Source organism: Bison bison, unplaced genomic scaffold (genome assembly GCF_000754665.1).
Source record: "Bison bison bison isolate TAMUID 2011002044 unplaced genomic scaffold, Bison_UMD1.0 scf7180017864180, whole genome shotgun sequence".
NCBI classification, from domain to species: domain Eukaryota; kingdom Metazoa; phylum Chordata; class Mammalia; order Artiodactyla; family Bovidae; genus Bison; species Bison bison.
In genome coordinates, this window is record NW_011494752.1 from 4,479,720 (window position 1) to 4,507,123 (window position 27,404).

Consider the following 27,404-nt stretch of genomic DNA (forward strand, 5'->3'; position numbering starts at 1 on the left):
AGGGTGGGGGTGGGGGAGCCGGGCCTAGGGGCCATGTGGAAGCTCCGAGCCCCGCTGCCCGCCCTGTTCGGATCAGGACCGGCTCTCTCCTTCCTGTCCCTTGGCCCCTATGATTTTCTACGTACTTGCAGAGCTCTACCTTTCCAGTCTCCCTTGATCTATGTTCATGGCCAGGCCTGCACCTGAATGCCTCTTAACCCATTCCGGCAATGTTTCTCCCTTTCTTGACTGGTTATTCCTCTCCCAGGTCCCCCCTTCCCCTCAATCAGTAGAGACTAAATCTGCACCCAGATAACAGGCTGAGGCCCATCCTTGAGATCGGGCCTGTTTCCAGAGGAAATCACAGAGGAAAGTTCCTCGTTTATCATATTTTCGAATTTAAGGGGTACAGGGAAAAATGAATGTTAAGCCCACTAGAGACTGGACCTCTCTATAAGAATTGTTAGATGGATTGGTTGAAACAGCCTGTGTGCCAGTGTATTCCCTCCTGCTGGGGGGATGGGGAGCAGAGAAAAGGCTCAGTGATACTAGACATGGTTTAAGGTAAATAACACTGTAACCAGATGTGTTCTTTTGTGTTATCTATGTAAAATAACACAAGCAAAAACAGTGACAAGGAGTATTTATATTTTATACAAGCGAGGCTTTTTTGTGTTTTGTGGGTTCCCCCCCCTTGTGTATGCTAGTTTTTGTTGCTCATCTTTTTATCCTTAACTTTGCATAGAAAAGATTTTTATCCACTAGTATGAAACCTTTGGTATATATATTTCTGTTTTCTGGTTTTGCTAAATTTGCAAGAAGCCTTTTCTTATTTCTAACATTTATTTTGTCTTGTTCCCAACGTTTCTAACATTCTTTAATTAATGAAAGTTTTAAGAATTATCTTCCACTGTGATTAAGGAACTTGTTAGTGGTAAGAAACTGTCTGCTTTTGGGTTTTCCTGTTAACTTTTCCATTGGAGAAAGCTTTTTGTGGGGAAGAGTAATGTGTATTAAGATACTTAAACCAAAGGAGTAGTTTTGGGGACCTCTGCAGTACAAAAGGTTGAGTGGATTTAAAAATCCACTGTGTTTAAACAACTCAAGACCAAAATGAATAGGAACCTTTAGTGTGGTAACCATAAAGTCATTTTCCTTTGACATTTTTGTCCTTTCAGTTGCCCCCTATTTTTAAATATTTGTTATTGCTTTTTCCTTATATATATGTTTTACATTGTTATCCTCTTGCTGAAGCACTTAAAACTAAAGATAAGCCTCCTAAGTCTGTTTTAGATTTAGAAGTACTTCCCTCTCTTATGCATGCTTTCATGGGATCAAAAGCTACCCTTGAATACCATTCTTTTTGGGCTAAGGTTTTTTAAAATCTAAATTAAACAACTTTACTTTCTACCCTATCATAACATATTAAGTTAATAAGTATAATTTACTGAGGTACCAGATACTATTCTAGGCATGTAGAAGAATCCTCTGACTACCAGTTTGTCAAACTTGTTTTAATTCTGGGGGATCTAATGTGAAGATTTGGGCACTAAGCTGTAACTCCTTGTTAAGTGCTGAGTCTGTGTGAGAAGATGGATGACTTCCTTATGTACCAAGTAATGTTTTTTTAGGAATCTTGAAGTAAATATTTTGGCATTTTTCTGAGACATTATGTTATGTCCTAAAATTTTTAGGTTTTCCCCAGTTTTTTTGGTGCTATTCTCAGTTGGTGAAATTCCTAAGAGGTATTTTATTCACATCTCTTAACAGCCCACTTTCCTTGTGGAACTGTCCAGAGTGCTGGCAAATCCAGGAAACAGTCAAGTTGCCAGAGTTGCAGCTGGTCTACAAATCAAGAACTCTTTGACATCTAAAGATCCAGATATTAAGGCACAATATCAGCAGAGGTGGCTAGCTATTGATGCTAATGCTCGACGGGAAGTCAAGAATTATGTAAGTAACTTTCATCTCCCTTTGGTCATATTAGCCTAGGGAATGTGGGTTCTTTTGTCATCTACTTGGGATAGGGCTGACAGTGTAATAATTGATTGGGGGACTTAAATTTGAAGATGAAAGTTGTATTTAAGTCTTTCTCATACAGTCTTTTTCCAAGTGATTCTTCCTTAGTTAACTAGCATGGAGCTTTTCTTGAACATCTACTGTAGATAATTCTCAATGTTTGGTGGGTTAGGCATGGCACTGTGTGGTCAGGAAGGGAATTAAATGATCTCTTGGGCCTTTCAAGCCCAAAGAGTTTATGAAATAAGGTTATGACTTTAATCTTGTTTTTATCTATTTAGCAAATTATGAGAAACTTTTAGAAGTATCTGGCTTTTTGTCAGTGTTTAAAAGAGTTAGCAAATGGGTGTTTTGTTTTGTTTTTTTTAAGGAAAATTGAATGTCCCTTGTTGCTGTCTGTGCATTATGGGGTTCTTTTGAGTTTTTTGTTGAATTAGAAATCCATAATTCTTGCCACAGCAGAGTATCAGGATATATGTATATATATGCTTTTTAAAAATTAGATCTTTAGTGGCCTGTCTTACATGAATAAGGTGCAAAGAGTAGTAAGTCAAGAATCTGTGCAGTCAGATGGGCCCTGCTATTTGATGGGAAGCCATTGGGAGGATTCCTGCGTCTGTACTTGTGCTGGTCATGGTTCTGCATATCATATTTTCTGTTTCCTGGTTCTGGGTGTCGGCATTAGGTAAATTAGTGCCCTTTGCAGCAGTAACTTGTTTCTAATTATGTACCTCTTTCTCCAGTCTTGCATGGAGGAACTGATGACAAAAAACTGGGTTACAAAAGCCAACTTATTTTGAATCTTCTTTGGAATATGTAGAGCTATTTCTATCCACTTGAGTTTGCTTATACAATAACATTTTAATCTTCTTCTCAGTAATTTGATATCAATGAAGTTCATCCCATTAATGACTGGAAATCTTGATATTTACTATTCAATTTCTCATTCTCCTCAAATTACACAGTAGTAAATGGGAGAAGACATGATCAGAACTGTAATTGGGGGTGGGGCACATCAATCTTAACCCCAGAATTTTTTAAAAATTTTGAGTAAGAATTTCTATCAGCATTATTGAGCTTTTGTGCATGAAAGGTAATAGCAGTTATTTAGGGCTTTTTTTCCTTTTCATAGCACATCTGGTAATACTCTGGGTGCTGGTGGTTATTTCTTTTTTTGAAATCTGGGTCTTGGACAGAGTTGAGAGCTAATTTCTTGCTCCTCTTATTTCTGATAATTGAGTATTACCATTAGGGTCACCCTTGGTTAAATAACTTTTAGTACTCAAGAGTTAGACATTTAGTTTTTAAATCACCTGAGGTAATATTAATAATGGTCTTTTGGAAGCAACTTAAAGGAGAAAAGATAAACACAGAGACTGGGATTCAGTATGCGTTCCATATGTACTAGGAGCTGGTGCAATACAATGTGAAGGCACCTAATGATTTCTTAGTCTGACTTGGATTAATACCTGTTCACCCCCTGCCCTTTTGGACAGTTCATCTCATTCCTGCTCCCTACCCATGTCTTTGACACACAGATTTTGTTAAAGTCCAGTCTAGCTCTGGTAGGCCTAGAGAGCAAAACCTTCATTTACAATCAGTCAGACTGTTTCTGAGCTGATGATATACCATGTAAGGGGGAAAGATAGGAGGGAGTTCATTATTATTAGCTACAAAGCAGGATACTAAGTGACCTGACCCAGTCAGCAGAGCTGGCCTGAATGTCTGGCAGCTACTCTTTGTCCTGTGTTCATGCCAGGAACAGTTAACTGTTTGCCTTTTTGAGTGGACTGGTGAGTCTTAGTGAGTTCATTGACTGAATTAGCTGATCATGGTAATGATTAACTCTGGGTCATTGTGGCTTCATTCTTTGTCTATACTTGTGCCTTTGCTACTTTCTTACCTTGTGTTGAAAATTGAGGTGAGGTCTCTGGCTTTGGAGATTTTATTTGGAAATAGGGGGTGGTTGGTTTCATTTCTAGGCTCTGGGGCAATGCTGATGCTGCTGCTCTTGGTGTTGAGGCCAGCTTCATTCCCAGCAGTTGGCCTATGCTATGTATGCCTTTTCCTGCTTTGCTATATTAAAGATAGTTCAGAGACTGATAGAAGATGTGTGCTGGTAGGCACAATGTTTTCAATAGTATTACGAATTGATATCTTCTGTCTTTGTGTGTGTGTGCCCCCGCACAGGTTTTGCAGACTTTGGGCACAGAAACGTACCGGCCTAGTTCTGCCTCGCAGTGTGTGGCTGGTATTGCTTGTGCAGAGATCCCAGTGAACCAGTGGCCAGAACTCATTCCTCAGCTGGTGGCCAATGTCACAAACCCCAACAGCACAGAGCACATGAAAGAGTCGACATTGGAAGCTATTGGTTACATTTGCCAAGATATAGTAAGTACTGTATCTAACTTATGTACTGCTGATTCCCTCTAGTTGTAACATGCATGGTATTAGAATTATTCTTTATCATCATGAAAAAAAAAAAACAAGCTACTGCAATGTGTTTTGAAAGTAGGGCTACTTTATTTGTTAGACTTCTATATTTGGATAGTTAATTTATCCTCATATTGCTAATCATGCCCTAAAGGAAAGAGACTTTTAAGGGTCACAAACTCAAGATGAAAATCCCTGTTTGGAGAGGCATAGAATCTGCTTCCTCTCCTTGACCTAATCCCTTTCTGAACATCCTCAATGTAGCAGGGATGCCGTGTTACTTTTTCGATGACTATTTTACAGAAACAGTTTGCCAGCTTTTGCTGTTACTGGTTTAACCACTGGAGCCATGACACAGTATGTTAAATGCAGCACTTCTAGGACTCTTGCTGCTGAGATTACCACTTCTGGTATTGGGTTTTTTTTGGTTTTTTTTTCTATTTCTTCAGATTTTATTTGGTTTAGATGCTAAGTCGTGTCCGACTCTTGCGATCCCATGGGCTGTAGCCCGCCAGGCTCCTCTGTCCGTAGGATTCTCCAGGCAGGAATACTGAAGTGGGTTGCCATTTCCTTCTCCATTGGTATCAGTTTTGATATACAGATCTGATGAAGCAAAGGAGTCCACAGCACCTGACTCCGTAGATGTGCCCAGGTGTTGATCCTTGGTCCTCATGTTCTGAAGCTTTACTTCAGTTGGTACAGATGGCCTGGAAGAAACACCACACTGCCATCTCCACGTGCACAGAACGGTGGGCGGGGGGAGCCAGCATTGCCTCATGCCCAGAGTCATTATGCTAAGAAGTCAGGAGATGAAGTTGATGAGTTTAACTTGTTCCAGTTCAAGTTTGGACTATCAGACCCTGGGATATTTTGTAGGTAGTTTGTCCTTAAATGGAAATGTTTGGGGAAAAATCAGAGAAAGTCTCATGATACTCTCTTGAATAGAAGGACTGCTGATTAGTCATGAGCTCAATTATTATATTCACTGCACTTCTGCTTGTTTCAGGACCCAGAGCAGCTACAGGATAAATCCAATGAGATTCTGACTGCCATAATCCAGGGGATGAGGAAAGAAGAGCCTAGTAATAATGTGAAGCTAGCAGCTACTAATGCACTCCTGAACTCACTGGAGTTCACCAAAGCAAACTTTGACAAAGAGGTAAGTGTCTTTTGATTAAAAAGTATAGGTTCAGAGGATGAGGCAGGGGAATTAAATGAGAGTTTTGTGTTGTTTTAAGGTTATGATTCAGAAAGTACTATCTTGTTTAGAAGTATTTATTTCCAGTCTAGTTAAGATTTGTGTTTTGTGAAACATGGCCATGGAGTAGGTGTTTGCCATTTCTCTTTGGCTTTTGGGAATAATGTGATCTAAAATGTTTCTAGGCTTAGGTTTTCCCTTTTGTAGTCCAAAGTGTGAGTATGCTTGGGGTTTGTTCTTTTTTTTAATTATGGAAATTAGGCTGTTTCGTACTTCCATAGGAAGGTGCTTTTGGAAATTAATATATAAATTCTATTTTGAAGAGTTGACTCATTGGAAAAGACTCTGATGCTGGGAGGGATTGGGGGCAGGAGGAGAAGGGGACGACAGAGGATGAGATGGCTGGATGGCATCACCAACTCGGTGGACGTGAGTTTGAGTGAACTCCGGGAGTTGGTGATGGGCAGGGAAGCCTGGCGTGCTGCGATTCTTGGGGTCGCAAAGAGTCGGACACGACTGAGCGACTGAACTGAACTGATTTCCCTCTATTATTTATTTTTAGTTGTGTTAAAATGTACAATAAAATTAAGTTGACCATCTTAACTTTTTAAATGTATAGCTCAGTAGTGTTCAGTGTGTGCACGTTGTTTTGCAGCCAATCTCCAGAACTTTTTTCATCTTTCAAAACTGAAACGTGTTAATTCCCTGTTTTCCCCTTTCCAGTCACAGGCAACCAACTTTTCTACTTTTCTGTTCCTATGAGTCTGTTTACTATAGATAATTTATATTAGCAGAGTCATACAGGATTTGATTTGTCTTTGTGACTGGCTCATTTCATTTAGCATTATGTCTTGGGCTCATTCCTATTACAGCATGTGTCAGAATATCCTTTTTAAAACTGAATAATATTCCATTGTATTTGTTTGTTGATGGGCATTTGGTTTGCTTCCTTCTGCCTTCTGGCTATTGTGAATAGTGCTGCCATGTGTATGGTATACAAATATGTCTTTGAGAAGTTGTTTTCTGTTCTTTTGGATATATTATCCAGAAGTGGAATTGCTGGATGATATGGTCTGAAAGCATTATGTATATTTCTTAACTCTTTAGTTGGGCTTTCTGGTTTTTTGGGGGGGCCTTAGATTGGACAAAGTTGGGATGTCTAAGAAACCAAAGCAAACTGCAGTTCTAATTGCTTGGAAAACTGGGTTTTTCCTTGTAGATATCAAAAGAGGATGGTAGCAAACAAAATTCATTAGTCTTCTATATTTTACCATATTTGATCTGGGTTTGTTTAAATTAAGAATTCTCTTTTAAATGCAAGGAAAGGAATTTTCCTGATGTATGATTTTTTTTTGTTTTAACCATCTTTATTTAAATCCTGTGACCTACATTTTCTTATCTGCTTCCTTCTTCAAGTCTTGTTTTAGTGAAGATCATTTGAGGGATTAAACGATTAGGGACCTCCTTAGAGGGCAGGTCAAATAGTAGACACCAGGACAAACACTAGAGTCCTCATAGTCCCATTGCTGTGTCCAGGAAAACCTGCAAACTTCTAATTCTCTTTATTTTTGTTCTTCTGCAGTCCGAAAGGCACTTTATTATGCAGGTAGTCTGTGAAGCCACACAGTGTCCAGATACGAGGGTAAGTGTGAGGTCATGTCTTCTATCTTTCCTAGGAAATGCTCACTCTAGCATAGTAGTTTGAAATATTGGAATCTGGTGACTTCAGAAATAGCGTTTGACTAATACTTTTATTAATAAAAGAATTTTTATTCAATATGTTGGAGAAGAGGGAAGAATAGTCTTTGGAAAGCTAACATGATGGAAGTTGCCACCCTCTTAAAAAAGATTTAAGGGAGAAATGGTTTGTGATCAGCCTTGCTACTTAATTGCTGTAGGGTTCAAGGGCCCGTTTTCTGTTATAGCCTTTGAAACAGCTTTTCTACTTCAGGAACCTAAACCTTGACCCTTGAAGCAGGTGGAAGTAACATCCAGTCTGAGGGCAATAGTGAGTAGTCCTGCCAAGGGTTCCACAGACACCTTTAAAGTAAAAAAGAAGGAGAGGAAGATATTACCCAAATATGCATCAGTTGACCCTATAGATTATTGACTCACTTAAGTGAAGCAGTTACTCATTTACCTTTGTCAGATTGCATTGTTATTAAACTAAGAAGTAAACGGTTTAATTTGATGTTTGCACAGGTACGAGTGGCTGCCTTACAGAATCTGGTGAAGATAATGTCCTTATATTATCAATACATGGAGACATATATGGGTCCTGCTCTTTTTGCAGTAAGTACTTCTGTTTTATGCAGTTGACCATATAGCTAATTGCAAAAGCCCCTTATTCTTAGATGCTGTTCTGTTGGTTCTGTAATTTTTTATTTAATGTTGTGAAATCAAGGAAATTCCTTGAGTATTAGATTTGAGTTCATCAGCAGTGTGCCAAGAAAACTTGTGCTAACTTTGTACTCATAAAAAGAGTGTATTTTAAAACTCTGTTTCTTCTTCCTGCCTTTCATTTCAGACCTAGCTTTCATAAATCTACATTTTTGAAACTTGAATATCTGTGGTTGTAGGAGGGGTCGAACTTGAACCAGCACTTATTTGGAACCTGGGGTATCTTGTTTTCTCTCTTAAGATCACAATTGAAGCAATGAAAAGTGACATTGATGAGGTGGCCCTACAAGGGATAGAATTCTGGTCCAACGTCTGCGATGAGGAAATGGATTTGGCCATTGAAGCTTCAGAGGTGAGCTGAGGGTTGATGTGGTGGGAGCTGTTATTCTGACTGGGTTTTGGGACTTATCTTTTTGGTGGATGTTACTTTTCTCCTCTGGGAGAGCTTTATTCTGACTGGGGTTAGAAGGTATCTCCATTTGTAGAGATTTTGGGTTTGTTTTTTTTCACTAGCCAAAGCCATGAGGCATCTATTTTTACCAGTTGGGATTTGTTGTAAATATTAGTCCTGTGAACACAAGGGGGCAGCAGGCAGTCATATTTTAACCAGATGCTATCTGATGCTGAATTATTTTCTTTTGGAAGTCCTAATGCAAGGATGGGATGTATAATTGATAGCTTACCAACTCTGGTGAAGAAATTAGATATGGAGAAAGGGGTTAGTTCTGCACTTGCAAATTAAAATTCTGGCTTTGTTTCCAACGTTAATTGTCTTTATTTCCTTCAGAAAGCACCGTCTTACTTTTGGCCTCCTTATGGGAGCTTAGTGCATCTCTTTATCCAAAGGTCAATTAGTGAAAAAAGAATAATTCTTTTTTTTTTTTTTTGAATTTATTTATTTTATTTTATTTTTAAACTTTACAATATTGTATTAGTTTTGCCAAATATTGAAATGAATCCGAAAAGAATGTAATTCTTAAGATTGCCTTGATCCTTTAAAGTCCATTCTATGTATGGCCTAAAAGAATCTCATTGAAGTAGCTAGACAAAATGAATGCCTCCAAAGACCACTCACACTGCATGTTACCATGTGCTTCACATGTCTTGGCGGGGGGATGGAGCGCACCTCAAGGCATGCAGGATCTTCCCTAACCAGGGATGGAACCCATGCCACCTACAGTGGAAGCGTGGAGCCTTAACCACTGGACCGCCAGGGCAGTCTCCGTGTCCTTGTGTCTCTGTGCAGACCCGTGGGCAGCTCTCGCTGTGTGCCTTTATATGGTACACCTTCATCGTTTGTTTGCTGCCATCCGAATTTGCTATGTTTCTCTTCAGGCAGCAGAACAAGGACGGCCCCCTGAGCACACCAGCAAATTTTATGCCAAGGGAGCACTACAGTACCTGGTTCCAATCCTCACACAGACACTAACTAAACAGGTGAGTTACCCTCCAAATCTAGTCAAGTGAACTGTGAAGCCGTGGTAGTGGTTGGTTTGCTGTGGAACAGCTGGCATGAAGGAGCTCCACAATTCTGAAACAGCTTGATGTTCTGTTATCCATGACTTCAAAGAGCTGAACTGGATCTCTAAGGTCCTTTAGGCTCTGAGTAGTTTGACCAGATAAAAGTAATAAGACTTCATGAAGAATGTGGGTTTAATGAGTAAATAGAGAAATTATCTGTTTTTTAAAAAACTATTTATTTTTGGCTCTGCTGGGTCTGTTGCTGCGCGCAGGCTTTCTCTAGTTGTGGAGAGTGCGGCTACTCTCTAGTTTTGGTGAGCTGGCTTCTCACTGCAGTGCCTTCCCTTGTTGCGGAGCACAGGCTCTAGGGCACGTGGGCTCTAGGGTGCTGCCCTTGTTGTAGCGCATGGGCTAGGTTGCCCCACAGCCCGTGGGATCTCCCCGGACCAGGGATTGAAGGGTGTCCCCTGCATTACAAGGTAGGTTCTTAACCACTGGGCCACCAGGGACGCCCTGAGAAGTTACCTTCTAAGAAGTGTTCTTAGTTTCTGGTGTTCCTTTTTGGCTTTATGGTGTTCCTTTTGTTTTGGTATGGTGTTTAGAAAGATTCTGTCACTTCACCTGTTCTGGTACATGTGAAGTGTACCAAAGAGCTGGCAGTGCTCTGAGGAAATAATGCTATAACTGAGCACTGCAAAATTTCTGTGTATACAGGAATATAATTGTTTTTAGGGAATTTCATGACTCTTAATATAGCAGTCTCAAAAGATAAGTAGAGATATATTCCTTTGAAATGGACAGGGTGTGCCCTTAAAGTTTCATCTCATCTTTCAGTTTTACAGTTGCTATTTTTATCTTTTGATCTTAGTATTTTTGCTTTTATATATTTTTGCTGTGCTTCTCATTTGGGAACAAACCATTCTTTAGGTATGTAATTTTCCGACACTGGATAAGTATAATTGTCTTAAATTACTCTGGTGTGAATGGCCACAATAAAAAACACCTTGATTTCCAGTTTCAAGGGAGATCCAAATGTAATCTTTTTTTTTTTTTCAAATGTAATCTTTTTTTAATTTTTGAAATATAACAATTACTGGGATACCAGAACGCTCTGCCTACCAATGCCTTCTTCCTCTTCCCTCACCTTTATCTCCATAGGTCTTGACTGATTTTGAGCTTTATATTACTAGTCATTTAGCTTTCTTCTGTTCTGCCTTTTACTCGATGTATTTGAAATTGCATCTGTATTCCATGTAGTGGGAGTTTGTTCGTCTTGTTGTATAGTCGTGAGAAATAACCTTCCCTCTGTCTGTATCTTGTTTAACAGAGGTTGTGTTGACGAGTTTTTGTGGAGGAGATAAAGATAGGAAGGTTTTCTATTTTATTTACTTCCCCAAAGCTTAAGCTGTAATGATAATTGGGAGTACTATAATCAGAGGACCTTTTGAGTTGATGAGCTTCTTTGATCAAGAACTGAACTACCGCCACATTCTTTCACCAGGATGAAAATGACGACGATGACGACTGGAACCCCTGCAAAGCCGCAGGGGTGTGCCTCATGCTTCTGGCCACCTGCTGTGAAGATGACATTGTCCCACATGTCCTTCCCTTCATCAAAGAACACATCAAGAACCCTGACTGGCGGTACCGGGATGCAGCAGTGATGGCTTTTGGCTGCATCTTGGAAGGACCAGAGCCCAATCAACTCAAACCACTAGTTATACAGGTGAAGCTGAGGGAGCGTAGGGGTGGAAAATGGGACGTTTATTGTTTAACCTTTTACTTGAAGATTTGTCTTTAAGAACAAAGCTGTAAATAGTCTTCCACAAAAGTCACTTCTAGATAGCTATTTGCTGTCAGTGAGGCATAAAATGTATTTCTTACTTAACTTTTATTACAAAAACCATATGACTTGAAAAATGGAGAAAAGGCCCCCAAAAAGGTTACCTTTAATTCCCTTGCCCAAGGATAACATTATTAATGCCTTGTATTTATCCTTGAAGGTTTTTTCTATGTGTGCGTACTAGAATGGAGGTCTTAACTGTATGAATACGTTTACAACTTGTTTTTTGTTGGTTTCTTTTTTCTTCACTAAATACTATAACACAAATAATTTTTCATGGTTTTTGATGATGTGAGTATTCAGTCCTCAGGACAAAATGACATGTAATGAAAAATCTTAATGAAAGTTTTGTTATTTATTTTGCTACAGCAAGTGACACAAGAGTGCATTTTAGTTGTTTAGTATATAGAACGCAACCTTTCAGGAATAGCTAAATGCCATTTCAGCTGCATCCTGGGATCTCTGCCTGAATAATTCAGTAAAGATGGCAGAACGTATTCATACCACAGTCTTAATAAAACTGTACTGAGATTTGATGAAGAGAGAGGGACTTTCTGTGTTTCCAGTTTTTGTTATATTGTTGAATATTTGACAAGCATATCTTATAAAATGACAAAACTGTTTTGATAACTGAGTTAAAACCCATCCATCAGTATTTCCTCTTCTGAGGTGTTGGTCAGCATGAATTTCAATCTTTGTTTTGCTTTGCCAATAACTGTTATGTTTACAGGCTATGCCCACCTTAATAGAATTAATGAAAGACCCCAGTGTGGTTGTTCGAGATACAACCGCATGGACAGTGGGCAGAATCTGTGAACTGCTCCCTGAAGCCGCCATCAATGATGTCTACTTGACTCCCCTGCTGCAGTGTCTGATTGAGGGCCTCAGTGCTGAACCCAGAGTGGCTTCAAATGTGTGCTGGGTGAGGCATTTTCTTCCTGTTGAGATAAGGAGCTTGACTAAGCCATTGGCAAGGAAGTAGGAGGTGTGGGAGAGAAATGGATCTACCTCACTAGAAGGCTCTTTTGAATAGCATCTCCTTCCTAATTTCATCAATTAAAATGTGGGGGAGATGTAAGCTGCATGACCCAGAGGGAGCTGTTGACTCATGGTGACTGGTTTAGAACAGTCATGCTAACCCAGTGGGAAAACTCTCTGGACTTGGTTTTCTTTCTTTTCTTCAGTGGCTTGGGGACAAGAAATTTTAAGGTAGAGAGTTGCTGGCTACGAAAAGTACCATTGCTGAGAAGGGGGCATGAGGGAAGGAAGGTAGGCGGCCCAAGTGCTGAGTCAGTATAGGCTGAGTATAATTCGCTAGGGAACTTTGGGATTTGGGGGAGGAAGTTCAAATAAGGAAGGAGTGGGGTTGAAAGGCTTTCTGTGAGTGGAAAGAGAAGAAATGAAGTGGCAGGCATTCATGGTAGGTGAGAATACTGTACTGTTTAGAGAATGTTTCTCCTGTGGGCAGGAGAAATAAAATATAAATATAGATACATTTATTTAATTTTAAGGATACTTATAGATGTTGTCTTGAGATGACCTTGACAGGAAGAATTAAAGATTCACTGCCATTGATTTATTCTTAAATCAGTTGAAAAGTAACACTGCCCAGGGTATTAAGGGAAAATGAGGTGATCCTGGAATGGGGTTCTTTTCGGGACTAATTTAATATTTACTCTGTCTGGGTTTAAGGCTTTCTCCAGTCTGGCTGAAGCTGCTTATGAAGCTGCAGATGTAGCTGATGATCAGGAAGAACCAGCTACCTATTGCTTATCTTCTTCTTTTGAACTCATAGTTCAGAAGCTCTTAGAGACCACAGACAGGTAACTGATACTATACAGAAATGAGTGGTGTTTTTGCATCCAACTCCTTTAACACTCTTTTTGTGGGCTGTCTAATATAAAAACATTGCGATAGGAGAAATGAAAAGAATCCTGGTGCTTCACTGCCTGGCTTATGGGATTTTAGTTCCCCAACCAGGGGTTGAACCTGAGCCCTTGGCAGTGAGAGCGTGGAGTCCTAACCACTGGTCCACCAGGGAATTCCCAAGATATCTTTTTCATAGCTTTTTGTGCAAACTACTCTATTGTCCACATGGGTTCTTCAACATTTTTGACTATTTTTCATATAATTTTAGCCCCTTCCTAAAAGGGCCATTCTAATTATCAGGTCTGGAAACCATATTGAACATAATCATTGGCTCAGAGATTGAAATTTTGGTTCCAGGCTGTATTGTTTGCCAAATTCAGATCAGGTCTGCAGCCATATTGGTTTTGGGGTTATTTTCAGTGAGATAATGTCTACATAAGAATGACTCTCTGTCCTTTCTCAGTTAAGACTTTGAGGGTTTTTTGCTGTGTTCCTTATAGACCTGATGGACACCAGAACAACCTGAGGAGTTCTGCATATGAATCGCTAATGGAAATTGTGAAAAACAGTGCCAAGGATTGTTACCCTGCGGTTCAGAAAACTACTCTGGTCATCATGGAACGACTGCAACAGGTGCTCCAGATGGAGGTGAGACTGAACACCTTCCTGATGGGAAGGGTGTGGTACTTTACACATAGCTCTATTTTCAAGACTGTTCTCTTGTTTTCAGTGTTTAAGTATATACGTTGTTAGAAAGACATAAGGCTCATACAAAAAATGTTGCAACTTCCAATTGCATTGCTTGCTACAGTTTATTCATATATGTGTTACACCATATATATACATAAGTTTTTTATTTACTTTCCATTAGAACTAGTAGAGATTATTTATCCACCAAAAATGGAAACGTTTTTGGGAGGGCGTTTAGAGCCTTTTAGAAGGTGTTTATTCAGAACACGATCTTCTTTTCTTTGTAGTCACATATCCAGAGCACATCGGATAGGATCCAGTTCAATGACCTTCAGTCTTTACTCTGCGCAACTCTTCAGGTATGATGGTGCCTTATCACTTCATAGCACCAGGGAAAGATTGTGTCTCAGGATGACAAGTTCACGCACACACAGAACTCTGAAGATGATGTTGTGGGTGGTGATGGTCAGAGGCGCTTCTCAAAAGACATTCGTCCGATTAGGAGAGTTTCCCATTTTCCTTTTCTTGTCTGTCCGTAAAATTTGCCTTTTGTACAATACAATGCAATTTACCTTTTGTACAATGTAGGAAAGGAAACTCCTCCCATTTGTGATGGTCCTCCCAAACATGAAGTTTTTTGTATTAACAGCCTTTCGTTTTGGTTTTCATCAGGTTGTTCAAGTAGCCTGGTCAGATTTGGTTCCCAGCTATGGTTCACTGAGCTAAAAACAGAGCCTTGTGTTTTTGCCATCATCTTTTGAAGCAACTGCTATTGGAAACTGTATTATAATTGTACTATACAGATTATAAATGTATAATTTACTGATAATCACACTAGACTTTTTTTTCTGAGGAGAGACTGGGAAAATGTTACTCCAGTGTGATGGCATGGCTGAAGAGTTACTCCCTTTTTTACCTAAGAATAGGGAAACCTTGGAACTTGTCTAGTGCTTAGGGCAGGTACTAGGTTATAGAATTGAGTGATGCTAACTAGATCATCTTACCTATGACTCCCTTCTCCTTAAGTCTCCTTACGCCAGACTTAATTTTTTAAAACATGACTGTTAACAGGTCTTTCCTGATCCAGTGACATTAGTTGAAACAAAGGGTAAGGAGGCAGGTTTGAGGAATGTTGAATTGGGAAAAATCAGATTGACTTTATCAAGACTTTCTTGACCACAATCTGTAAATGGGTTAGGCCATAGAAAGGGTTGCTTTATTGTTTTATGAGTAGCAATTTGCATATGACATGTCCTTCAAAGCTGAAATAATTTAACTGCCATTTCAATACAGCTAAATATGGAGGCAGATTTATCACATGTGATGGAAGATCCTCTGTGTTTGTTCTGAATTGGGAAATAGATGAGTTATTTAGATGTATGTTTTCTTGCAGTTGATTTGCACTTTCAAAACTTCAGAGCAAAAAAAGCTTTTCTCCCCAAAAAAGTTCTAGAGACTTAACTGATTAAAAAAAAAAAAAAAGACACAGTATGGTGTGCTGTTTGGAGGGTTTGGAATCAACAGATTCTGAACTTTTATTCATTTTACAGAATGTTCTCCGGAAGGTGCAACATCAAGATGCTTTGCAGATCTCTGATGTGGTCATGGCCTCCCTGTTAAGGATGTTCCAAAGCACAGCTGGGTCTGGGGGAGTGCAAGAGGATGCCCTAATGGCAGTTAGCACATTGGTGGAAGGTCAGTGAGCCACAATCAGGCAAGAAAATTTCTTTAGAATGCAAGAGAGTTTCAGTAGCCGTGAAGAATTTTTGACTGCGAAAAGCATAGTCCTGTCTTTTCACTTACGTGGTATCGAGTCAGTTCAAAGTTGGATTGAACATAAGTATAAATTTGTGTATAACTGCCTTGCCACTCTCCCTGAAGTGAATGGGAGCCAATTTGCAAGTCAGGCTGGCAGCTCTTTGGTGGGTAGAGGGAACTGTTATCTACCTCATGTTCCTCAGGTTCCTTTTCCCCCTGAAACTTCACTTGCTTTATTGAGCCTTGATGCCTGTAAAGGATGGAGGAGCAAAGGTTTATGTTTTCTTTTCTGGCACTTGGTACCTTCTGGTTTGGGTTTTAATGCTTTGGATCTAGGTTGAGACAATATGGTGCCTAGTATGGAATGGAGTGAAACACTGAGTTCTAGGAATTAATTGATTTTCTGATTGTTACATATCTTAACTATTCAGAATTGCTTTGGGGAAACCATATCTGACTTCAGAAACCAGGAGTGCATCTTCAGTGGTGGTCTATAAGGTGTATTATTAAGGCAGACTCATTTCTAGCATAAGGAGCCTATGTCCAGTCCGTCTGGCCCCTTGTGACCACCCTGGCAGGGTGCAGAAGTTAATTTTTGTTCCCAGAGTAGCTGAATTGAATATGAAACCCAGACAGCTTTTCTGACTGGCTTGTTACATAAGTCCTTGATAGAATTGCTTAAAGATCCTGTTTTATTAAGCTGGCTTCTGGGAACCCCTCCTGGCCTAGTGGTTAGGATTTGGTGCTTTCACTGCCGTGGCCCATGTTCAATCCTTGGTCAGGGAACTGAAATCCCACAAGCCACATGGTGAGGCCAAAAAAACAAACTGGCTTCCAAAGAGTTCATGTTACAATCAGATGAAGAAGTGGAAGTCAGTATCACTAACTCAGCCAATTCATAATTAACCTTGACATTCCTTGAGAGCCATACCACTTTGTAGTTCCAACCAGAGTGAAATCTCACTCTGGAGATTTGGCATTATCTCCAGCAGTAATGAATTTGGCTTGTCCAAGATAGCAATAATGTCTTTATGATAAAATTGCTATTTAACTTGCATTTTACCCAGCCTTTTGACTGGAGTGCGTACATTTTGGGAGCGCTAAGATGGTTATTTTTGCTCAGTTCTGTGATCCTGTGGTGCTAATAGATTGGGTTTTTTTACAGTGTTGGGTGGTGAATTCCTAAAGTACATGGAGGCCTTTAAACCCTTCTTGGGCATTGGATTGAAAAATTACGCTGAGTACCAGGTAAGCTGTGCTTTTCAAAAATAATATGTTTATGTCTTCATTTATACCTAGTAGGCATTACAGTGCAGAAATCTGGATCCTGTAACCCAGGTGGCGCTTCCCCATGTGTCATCCCATGTATCAGGGTTGAGCTACTTTGTTGCCATAAGTGTCTGAACTAAAAGTAGTCAGTAAGAAACTGGATATTAGACATACCAGACTAGCACCCTCAGAAAGGGTTTGTTTTCAATAAACCACCTGTCTCTGCCACCACCATCTCTGGTGAATATTGTCTTTTTTGTCCTTTCTTAATGGTAGTTTAAATAACCCTAGTTCTCTTTCTGCCATATTGGTTGTTAAAATGAACTAAGCTCAGGGAAGAAGGGTCTTTCCTTCTTTGACTGTAGGTTCATGTGTTAAAGGATCAGTAACTAGGTAAAAATCATGCCTTACCCTGCAGGCAGCCTTTTCTGTTTCAGAGATGATCGACTTGATTCTTTGCAGGTTTGTTTGGCGGCTGTGGGCTTAGTGGGAGACTTATGCCGTGCCCTGCAATCCAACATCTTACCTTTCTGTGATGAGGTGATGCAGCTCTTACTGGAGAACTTGGGGGTGAGTGTCTATACACACAATCTTAGAAAGATGATTAAACATCAAGATCTGTGACAGAGAGTTTGTATGTTCCAGAATGTTGGCTGTGGGCTTATGAAGGGAGTTGTTAATTTTCACAAGATGATTTTAACCTAAGGAAATAAAGGAATGCATGCTCAATGTATGGAACCTGAGAGGCGCAGGTGGGAACCTGTTAAGTGCAAAGGAAAAGTAAATATTATAATCTCTCCCTCTATCTAGAGATGACCACTGCTGATTTTTGTGTATGTCACTTACAGGTCTATACCCAATATATTAGTTGCTTATTGTTAAAAAAAAGCTCTTTGAGTCTTTGGACAGAACTGTTTTTTTTTCCTCCTTGTCAGAATGAAAATGTCCACAGGTCTGTGAAGCCACAGATTCTGTCAGTGTTTGGTGATATTGCCCTTGCTATTGGTGGAGAGTTTAAAAAATACCTAGAGGTTGTTTTGAATACTCTTCAGCAGGCCTCCCAGGCCCAAGTGGACAAGGTAAGCTTAAAGGTATCTCTAAATCCAGCCCTGATTGGAGGAGCGGGACTTTTGACAAATGTACAACCAAAGACCATCAAATACAGTGATTCTGTTCTTTTTCTCTTGCAGTCAGACTATGACATGGTGGATTATCTGAATGAGCTACGGGAAGGCTGCTTGGAAGCCTATACCGGAATTGTCCAGGGATTGAAGGGAGACCAGGAGAACGTACACCGTTGAGTATACATTCCAGTTGACTTAGTCTAGTGTGCAGTTAGCCAGATGGACTGTGTGTTCATTGCATGGCTTACTTGTAAACTAGCACTTACTGCTTAAAAGAAGGGGAGAAGGAACAGTGCTCTAATGAAGAGAGTAGCTTTGGGGGAGGTTATAGACTTTTAGTTCTGACCACTGCTTCCTCAGCATGCTGCCCCTCCCCCCATCCAGTCATCTGAATTGAAGGATTGGGGGATTAGATTTCCTCTGTCACCTGATGTTTTTTGTTATTGACTGGGGAAATATTGTACTTCACACTTCTGATATCATAGGCTTAAAGGAAAGATTCCACTTGTCCTTCTACATATATGTATACATACTTGTGTTTGTTAAGGAGTATCTACCTCGTCTGTTGACTTGAAGAATGAGGAAAAATAGTTTGGTGTAACTGTGTACGACTAGTTCTCTGGACCAAAGCCTCCATGATGGGGGTAGGGTATTTGGGAATTTTGAAACAGGGTGTATGCCTGCCAGGTGGAGGGCAACCTCATTAGACCTTCTCTTTCTTTTATAGCGGATGTGATGCTGGTACAGCCCCGAGTAGAATTTATTCTGTCTTTCATTGACCACATTGCTGGAGATGAGGATCATACAGACGGAGTAGTAGCTTGTGCTGCCGGACTGATAGGGTAGGTTATACCCTGCTTCTGATAGCTGAATAGAATTTCTCACAGAAAATGAGAAGACATGTTAAAAAGAATAATTTCTCCCACCAAACTCTAAGAAGTGAGCTCTCAAAGAAGTATAGAAGCAACATCAGATCTATGTCCATCTCATATTCTGATGTTGGTCAACAAATTACCTCTGTTTGGCCTCCTCTACTGAGGGTTTCTGAGGCATCATTAGAAGACAGAACATTGGTTTTGAGGAGCTCAAAGACTTGGAGTCTAGTTCTGATTTTACCATGAATTAGCTGTGGAACCTTGGGTAAGGTCATTCTATTTTTTTTTTACATCTCATTTTTGTAATCTGTTGAGGGCAGGTATTAGACTTATGTTGAAAATTTCTTCTGGCTTTAAAAAGTAGGTAAATACCAAGAAACCTATAGCTAGTTTTGGATGGTTCTAAACATGATCTTGTTGTCGGGCCAAGAGCTCATTTTTAGGTGTGTTTATTTTGCACAGGGACTTGTGTACAGCATTTGGGAAGGATGTACTGAAATTAGTAGAAGCTAGGCCAATGATCCATGAACTGTTAACTGAAGGACGGAGATCGAAGACTAACAAAGCGAAAACCCTTGCTACATGGGCAACAAAAGAACTGAGGAAACTGAAGAACCAAGCTTGGTAAGAGCTTGTTTCCACTGCCCTCTTTCTTGTGCTTTCTTGGGGAGGAGGTACATTTTCTTTAGGCTTTCCTGACAAGGACTATCTTTTGGTGTTTTGTTTTATATTATTTCCCATATAAGTGCTTCTGAGCCAGGACTTTGTTCCTCAGCCTTGAACTAGTGGAAGGGTCAGGCAGCCCATCTTGCTTTGAGCCAAGTATTTGGTGATAAAGGACAGAATTTATATGACTAGAATTCAGTGAAGTCCCCAAATCATTTTGGAACCTTAATAAAGTCATCGATAATAGCCTTTTCCCGTAAATCTTTTTTTTTTTCTGCTATTTCTTTCCTCATGTTCTTTTCTTTCTTTACTGAAGTGCTTTTAGACATGGCTTTCTTTTACAAAAGATATCCAAAGTTGGAGTTGTCTGACCTCTGCTTTGAAATATAGCTTTGTTTTTCCCTCAGATACTCAGTTATCTTACATCGCAGATCTCAGGGCTTCCCGGGTGGCACTAGTGGTAAAGAACCCACCTGCATGCAGGAGACGCTAAGGATATGGGTTCGATCCCTAAGTTGGGAAGACCCCCTGGAGGAGGGCATGGCAACCCACTCCAGTATTCTTGCCTGGAGAATTCCATGGACAGAGTAGCCTGGTGGGCTACAGTCCATGGGGTCACAGAGTCAGACACGACTGAAGTGACTTAGCACACACACACATATCTCAGTAAAATTGGCCATTTTGAGTTTTATCTTTATAGTTTCCCACCCTTTGTAAGTGCTAATGAAAGCAGGTAGATGGCATATAGGGAACTAATAAAAATATAATCAGTCCTTGAAAAGTTGACATTCACTTCAGGTCTTTGAGCACTTAACTGTAGGAATCAGTGAGATGTTTGGCTCTATTGGCTATATGCAATCTCAAAAATTGACCTTTTTTCCATCTGTTTTTAGATCTGTTACCATTGGGATGATAACCTGAGACCCCCACTGGAAATCTCCAATCTTTTGAAAAACCCGGAAGTGAGGAGTGTGCACGGATGCTGAATGTTTGGGAAATGAGAGAATGAGTGAGTGAGGCTTGAAAACACACCATATTGAAAATCCTGCCACAGCAGCAGCTGCAGCCACCAACAGCAGTGCTGTTAGTGAGCTAAGTAAGCACTGACTTCCTAGAAAACCATAACGTCGGCCATCTTGGAAAAGAGAAAAACAGTGGATTTACTTGCTTATAAAAAAGGAAGCTCTCTTCCCAGGAGAGGCTAGAACTAGCTTTTCTGTCTTTTGGCCGGTGCCGAGTGGAATGACTAGTTTGGGAGAGGAGGAGGGACTGGGTTCAGCTGTGGTGCTTTGTTGTAAAAGGCAGCCTGGCCTTTGCTACTGATGAGAAAGATGGAGCCTGAGCCTCAAGCCCACCTTTGGTGTACCTTTGCCACACGGTACTGGTACTGTATGCGTGCCGGCTAAAAGGAGGGTGCGGGATTCTTTACAGTCTGAGAATGAGTGTGTGTGAATGAGGCGGTATCCACATTCTCAACTTCAAGTCATTGCAGTTTCCTTTTCCCAGAAAAAAAAAAGGGGTTAGATGTTGCATTTCATAAAACTAACTGAAGTTCGGTCTACTGATGCAGCACAAGAGATGTAAGAGAAGAAAAAAAAGGAAAGACGCTCTTTAGGTTTTGTTTTTTGGGTTTTTTTCTTCTTTTTTTTTAATTTTAGGGAAAACACTGACGAATGGTCAGAGCTCCCATCCTGATCTTTTCATCAAGGCGCCTTTCCTAATAATATGGTTCAACTGTGAATGTAGAAGTGGGGGGGGTGGGGGGAGAAAAAACAAACTCTGGAGTTAGAGGATATAGAAAAAATAAAAATACATTGTTACAAATAAAGAATGCAGACTTCAAAAGAAAGCCACAACCCAAACAAACCAAAATTTAAATACTCAGAATTGGCAGCACAAAAGAAAAGTTCCCTCCTGACGTGTATTGTGGTAGTCTGAACGCCCCCAGAAAATTGTGCCAAAGAGTTTAGAAAACAGACTAAAAACAAAACACATACAAACAGCAAACTTCAGGTAACTATTTTGGATTGCAAACAAGGATAAATTTAATGTTTATAAACAATCTGATAAAATAACCATTTGGAAACTGCTTGGCCTTCTGTTCTCATTTATTTGATTGATTATAATGAGGTATTGGTCTCTTGCTGCACATCAAAACCAAGTGATCAAAAGAATACATATGTGTGTGTGTATATATACACACACACATATATACATTAGAACTCTTGTGATGAAAATGGCACTTGAAAAGGTTATATTTTTCCACTGAAGTTGAAGATTAATAAAATGGTGTCAAAACATTACCCTGGTCACACGCTTTAATATTTTTGTTTAAAGTGTGATGTGCTATGATAATGATAAATCAGACAATTTTTTTCCCTTTTACAAAGGAACAGGGCACCTTGAATTTTGGTTTTAGCCTCTTTCAGCAATAAGGAGGGATGTCGGTGAGCTTTGATCCCCTTTTGGTTTTGCAATTATTAGGAGTTTTTGCTGGCGTTTTGAATATGCTGCTTTCAAAAGCACCAAGGAAGATTTTAAATTGCTTCCTGGTATTTGGAGGATTAAAAAATAAGACCTTAACTTCCCACTTTTACTTCCATTCTAGCAAAAAATACGGGCTTACATTTTTTTCTCTCTGCCAACTCCCTGTTCAGGCCTTCCATTCATAAGTGGGATTGGCTCAGTTTAGCCCATCCATATGGCAGCATCTCTAATAGCTCTTGTACAGGGTATCAGATATTGTGCCTTTTGGTGCCAGGTTCAAAGTCAAGTGCCGATCTATGAACCAGTGTACAAAAAAAAAAAAAAAAAAAATCCAGGTGTCTGAAGGAAAGATGCTCCATTGTGAATAAAAAGCTCACACCAGCTCCTAAGCCCTATGAAGAGACCTGGCCTTCTAATGCCTTGTTTAAATTTTAGTTGTTCCTTGAGGGAAAGGATGATCTACTAACCATTCCTGATAAGGGTTGGTCAGGGCTTAGGGAGGGGGCAGGAATATTGGGGAGAAAAAAAATCTGATCATTCCTCAGTGCTACCCATTTCTGTCCTGTGTGGGCTGCTTAGCTAGACAGCAGGAGAATAAAGTACACCGAGAACCATAACGAAAACAAAACCTTCCGTGTGTTTTGTCATGTTTTGTTCCAGGGAAGCAGTTGACAAGTGCTGTTACTAATGCTTTCTCCCAGATCCGTTCAGTGATGGAGAGGAGGAAAGTGGGCTGGTTGGTTTGTGGTCTTGGTGCCTCGCAGTTTTCTTTGCACTGGTTATGCATTTATTATCCTCCTCTTTTCTAGTTACCTTTGGCTAGTAGGTCTTCCCACTGGGTATTTGTCCTTAATCAACTGTAACACCTAAGGCAACTGGATGCAAAATGCATTCTGTCCACTCACTGTCTGGGCCTTCCCCACTCTAGTCTTGGCACATTCCTTCAAGAATGTCATTACTGTCTGGTAAGATGTCAGTGAAATGTGAAGAAAATGGCATCAGACTAGGCTTTGGTTTGCCACAAGTGGCAGCTGCCTGTATCAATTACAATTACATTTATTAATTTTGCTTTTCATTTCCCCAGTTCCTCCCAGCTCCCTTCTGTTGAAATGTTGAGATTTTGGCTGTCAGAGGCAACTGCAACATTGCCTTAGGGACTTGTGGAGGAGGGGAATTGCTCAGTGTAGTAGTTTCATTTTCAGAACCAAGTAATCTAGTCACTCTTATATAAAAGTGTGTTGGTCCAAGTTGAAGAAAAATTCAAACTCCATCAGCTTTTGATAGCATCTTGGATTTTTAGACAACTTCAATCTGTAATTGGCATTCAGAATGCCCTTGGCATGCCAGTCTGTGATGGCAGTAAAAGACCTGTTAAAACACTTGAGCCCAACTTCATTAACCAAAACTGATACCACCACCTTTATCTTCTAAATAAAGTCCGCTTTATTTTTATTTTCAACATTTTGCTGCTTCATTTTTGGTTCTAGATGGTGTCACCTTTTTGGAGGTGAAATGAGCTGTTTGAAAGAAGCTGGTATGTATGGTGATAGATGTGTGAGTTGGGGAGAGGAAGGCCACATCTAAGGACAAGCTCTACTGTAGTACAGTGGGAAATGAGTGAGGAACAGTTTGCTACAAATGAGGCAGTGAGAAAGAACTACGTGGAGGAGGTTTCCTGTCCAGAGAAATCTGAAACTGCTGGAGCCTGTCCTGTCTTGTGCATACTTTTCAGGCTAATGATCTGGTCTGTCTAATGGCTTATCCAAAAGTTGGATTTTTTAGTTTGCAGCGTGTACTTAATTTCTGCTTACACTCTTTCCCCACCTCTGCCCCCCTAGACCCGAAACTTACAGAGGAAAGAACACTAACTTGAGATTAAGAAACGGTCCTTTCTTTCACCCTGCGGTTTATTAGTGCAGTGAGATGCCTGCAGGCTACTTTATGGAAAAGTGCACTTTCTTACTTTATGTTGGGCAAGTAAAATGAGGGCTGACCTTCGTTTCCTACCTTAGCCTCCACGTGGCCTTTCACCATTTCTGACCGCACACCCGTCAGTAAGAAAGTTTTGACCATGCACACCCTATGTGTTGATAGATGATATGCCTGTGCTACTGTACCTGTACATTGTGTGATCATAAGACACAAAAACATTAAAAAGCAATCATATGAAAAATAAATATAAGTAGGAGTTCTAATATTTTTTTTCTGTACCCAACTTTGGAGATTACTGGGTTTTAGAGGGTAACTTGTAATTCTTACTAGACTGCATTAAATTTTGAGTGATGGCAAGAACATTTCTCCATTGAAAGTATACTTGGAGCAAAGAATGGTATCTGTTCATTATCTGATGAGGAGGAGCTGCGTCCCCGAAGGATCTTCCCAACAGTCCTCCAGATAATTCCCCATTCCTATTGAACTCCCTTCTCAACACTGAGAAAGGACATAAAAGTACAAGGTTAGTTGCACCTGGCCTCGTCAAGGATTCCAGCCTGACCTCTCTGGTGTGAAAAATTGTAAACGCTGAGATTTTATGTTTTATTATACCTTAATTCTCACAACCTTAGCAGAATGCTGTATGGGAGAATATACAGGCTTGAGGGGCAGAAAGGGTAATTTATCAGACCAAGGTCACAATGGAGCTAGAGTTCAAACCCTGGCCAGTCAGATGCCAAAAGGCAAGCTTTTCTCTGATTTGTCCTAGACGATCCTGTCCATCTTAGTGATATAAAACAAGGACCCATACTGTATGTATTTAAGATAGGCCATCCGTTTCCTTCACAGCACTATGTAAAGGTACATCTGTTGCTTATTTATTGCCAGATTTGCCAACTATAATGAAGGCTCCCAAATCTGGTGACCTTGACTGTTTTCCTCAGCCTAGGGCAGTGTCTGAAGTATAGTAGACCTTTATAAATATTTGTTGAACTAATGACTGAGGGAGTCTCTGAAATGGCATCACTTAGCCTTTGAAGGGCAGAGGCTTGGGCTTCTGGCTCTTACCCTCATTTGCTGGATGACTTCAGGCTAGCCTCTCAACCTTGGGTTAGAGAAATGGGAGCAGGATTAGTCAATAGTTAGTCATACAGTGTTCATTTTACGCACTTAACAAGATGCCAGGCTTGTAATAAGCATCTTAAATAAACTAATACAAGTAACCCTCATCAACCCTATAACAAAGACACCATTTTAGTCCCAGTTCACAGAGGAGAAAAGAAGTGCAGAAGGGGCAAGAACCTTGCCCAAAGACTGGTAAGCGAAGCAGTGCTGACTCCCCATGCTGCGCTTGTCCCGCTGGACTGTTGCAGACTGCTGTGCGCGGCTCAAGAATAAGCAGATGAGCCACTGCTCCCAGCAAGCTTACAGGTAACAAGCAGGGAGAGACATGGATGAAGGGGTTTCGGAATTAAACGAAGTCATTTTGCCTTGATTCTGAGGTCCACTGTGAACCATTTGTCAACTGTCAACCTCAGCTCAAGGATGGAGGCAGGAGGTGTGTGACATACTTCCTAAAGCCAACTTTACTCCCAGCTGGAGTTTGAACCTTCTCCCTGTACTTCTCTGTTTCACTTGCCCTCTGAGATAGAAGCTTTGGGGAACCAGGGCCGGGGAGCAGGGTGGATATTGGTGCATGGTGGCCCGAAAGTGCATTCCACCTCTGAATTACCCCTGTGCCATCAGCCAATCATGGGCAGTGCAGCCTGGGTAGGAGGCCTGAGCTGTTCCCTCTCCCAAGTGCTCCTAGGCCGTAAGTTCCTGAGCTTAACTCTTGGTATGGAACATACCTTCTTGTTTGAAAGCAAAGTACGTCTCAGCTTTGGAGCCGGGCCTGAGCTCTGGATGCAGAGGGGCAGCCTGTCACCATCCTGAAGAAAAGAATTAAGAAATGGCTTCCTGTGAATTAGCTCTTCATTCCAATGAGCAATGCCTCCTACTTTCTGAGCCCTGCCCTTCGAAATATTCTAAGTCCTTAGAGTATAACCTTGTGCAAATTCTTCTTTTCTGATCGGGAGACTCCTCGTCTGCAAAATAGGGATCCCAATGAAGGAAAATAGAAAGTTCTAAGCACAGGATCTCAACATGCATTAATTAACTGATCAATAACTATCACTGAATTATGTGCCAGGCTCCAGGGATACAGTGGTGAATGAAGCAAATAAAACCTCCTTCCCATGGAGCTCACGTCTGCTGGACAGCACATAGTATTCAAAAATTCAGTAGAGGTATACCTCCCTCAACGGTATTGTGGATTCTGTTAATAGACCGTCCTGATAAAGAGACGATCATCTTGATAAACGAAGTCATACCAATTTTTTGGTTTCCCTGTGCATAAAAGTTACATTATACTGCAGTCAATTAAGTGTGCAACAGCAATATGTCTGAAAAAGAATGTACGTACCTTCATTTAAAAATAACGCTGTGGGAAAACTGGTGCCAATACACTTGATCGATGCAGCGTTGCCACAGACTTCCAATTTGTGAAAAACAGTATCTGGGAAGTGCAGTAAAATGAAGTACAATAAAACAAGGTATGCCTATAGACTAATTTTTAATTGGGAGACAGCAGAAATGCACATAGTTGTGAAAAATATGAAGCACAAAATAGTTATAAACTTTGCACCCAAACCTTGCAGATTTGATTGGAGGATGTACGTTACCTCCACAGAAACGGGGATCTGGTGAAGGAATGAGTCTTGGCACCACTGTGCAAACAAACCCCTGATATGATGGAAGACTATCAGCTACAGTTGGAATCCCAGGATGGTTCTGGAGCAAACCCTAATCTTCTAGGGTCTAGAACGGGAGGGCTAAGGTGGCAACCGAATCCAGCATTGTCACATGTGTCTAATCAATTTTTCTGCCTGCCTGATTCTATTTGAGTCATCTGCATTTTATTTTGATTCAATCTTTTTGCCAGCTGCTAACACCACCGCCTCCATTTCAGGCAAGAATGGGACAGGAAAAATAGTGTTTCTCCAGAGCAAGAGTCCTGGGAGTGGGAGACAGTCCCCACCCTGATTTCCAAGGAGAAAACATGTTGGGGTGACTTGGGCCCTGCTTCTGTCTCTCCCATCAGTAACTCAGCCATCCACCACATTCCCGCCTTTCCTCTCACCCCCCACTTTCCCCAGGACCTTGGGTTTTACCTTTTTCTGTCTCTATCATGATGAACCCTGATAATATGGGTTCTTAGAAGGGATTCAGACCAATCACCAGTTTCTCAGGTGAGAGAGGTAACATCCAAAGTCACACAACTTCACCCACTTATTCAACCAGGAACACTCCTTCCTACCCTTTAAAGTTTAGCTTAAACATTACCTCATCAGAGGACCTTC

The 27,404-nt window shown here is 40.6% G+C and overlaps 1 protein-coding gene and 1 long non-coding RNA gene across 2 annotated transcripts; one reads left to right on the forward strand and one right to left on the reverse strand.

Annotated features, from left to right (window-relative positions):
• Nucleotides 1-1,658: 1,658 nt before the first annotated feature.
• On the forward strand, nt 1,659-22,699 carry KPNB1 (karyopherin (importin) beta 1). Its single transcript, XM_010842701.1, has 20 exons — nt 1,659-1,932; nt 4,189-4,389; nt 5,438-5,590; nt 7,212-7,271; nt 7,832-7,921; nt 8,271-8,381; nt 9,365-9,466; nt 10,992-11,216; nt 12,064-12,255; nt 13,026-13,156; nt 13,703-13,850; nt 14,180-14,251; nt 15,443-15,587; nt 16,816-16,898; nt 17,382-17,489; nt 17,855-17,998; nt 18,110-18,215; nt 18,771-18,885; nt 19,381-19,542; nt 20,478-22,699. Coding segments are annotated over exons 2-20 (2,196 nt in total). The 5' UTR covers nt 1,659-1,932; nt 4,189-4,341; the 3' UTR covers nt 20,479-22,699.
• Nucleotides 17,496-26,530, reverse strand: LOC104990563. The gene is made up of 3 exons (XR_825525.1): nt 26,468-26,530; nt 25,854-25,934; nt 17,496-17,620 (listed from the first exon to the last, which is right to left on the reverse strand). It is a non-coding gene; the product is annotated as an uncharacterized LOC104990563 (long non-coding RNA).
• Nucleotides 26,531-27,404: the final 874 nt, after the last annotated feature.

Bases quoted from the DNA above. Each gene is read 5' to 3' on its own strand.
- KPNB1 (XM_010842701.1), top strand. From the start codon at position 4,342: ATGAAAGAGTCGACATTGGAAGCTATTGGTTACATTTGCCAAGATATA. The intron at 4,390-5,437 runs GTAAGTACTGTA...TGCTTGTTTCAG, and splicing joins GTTACATTTGCCAAGATATA to GACCCAGAGCAGCTACAGGA. The intron at 15,588-16,815 runs GTCAGTGAGCCA...GTTTTTTTACAG, and splicing joins AGTTAGCACATTGGTGGAAG to TGTTGGGTGGTGAATTCCTA.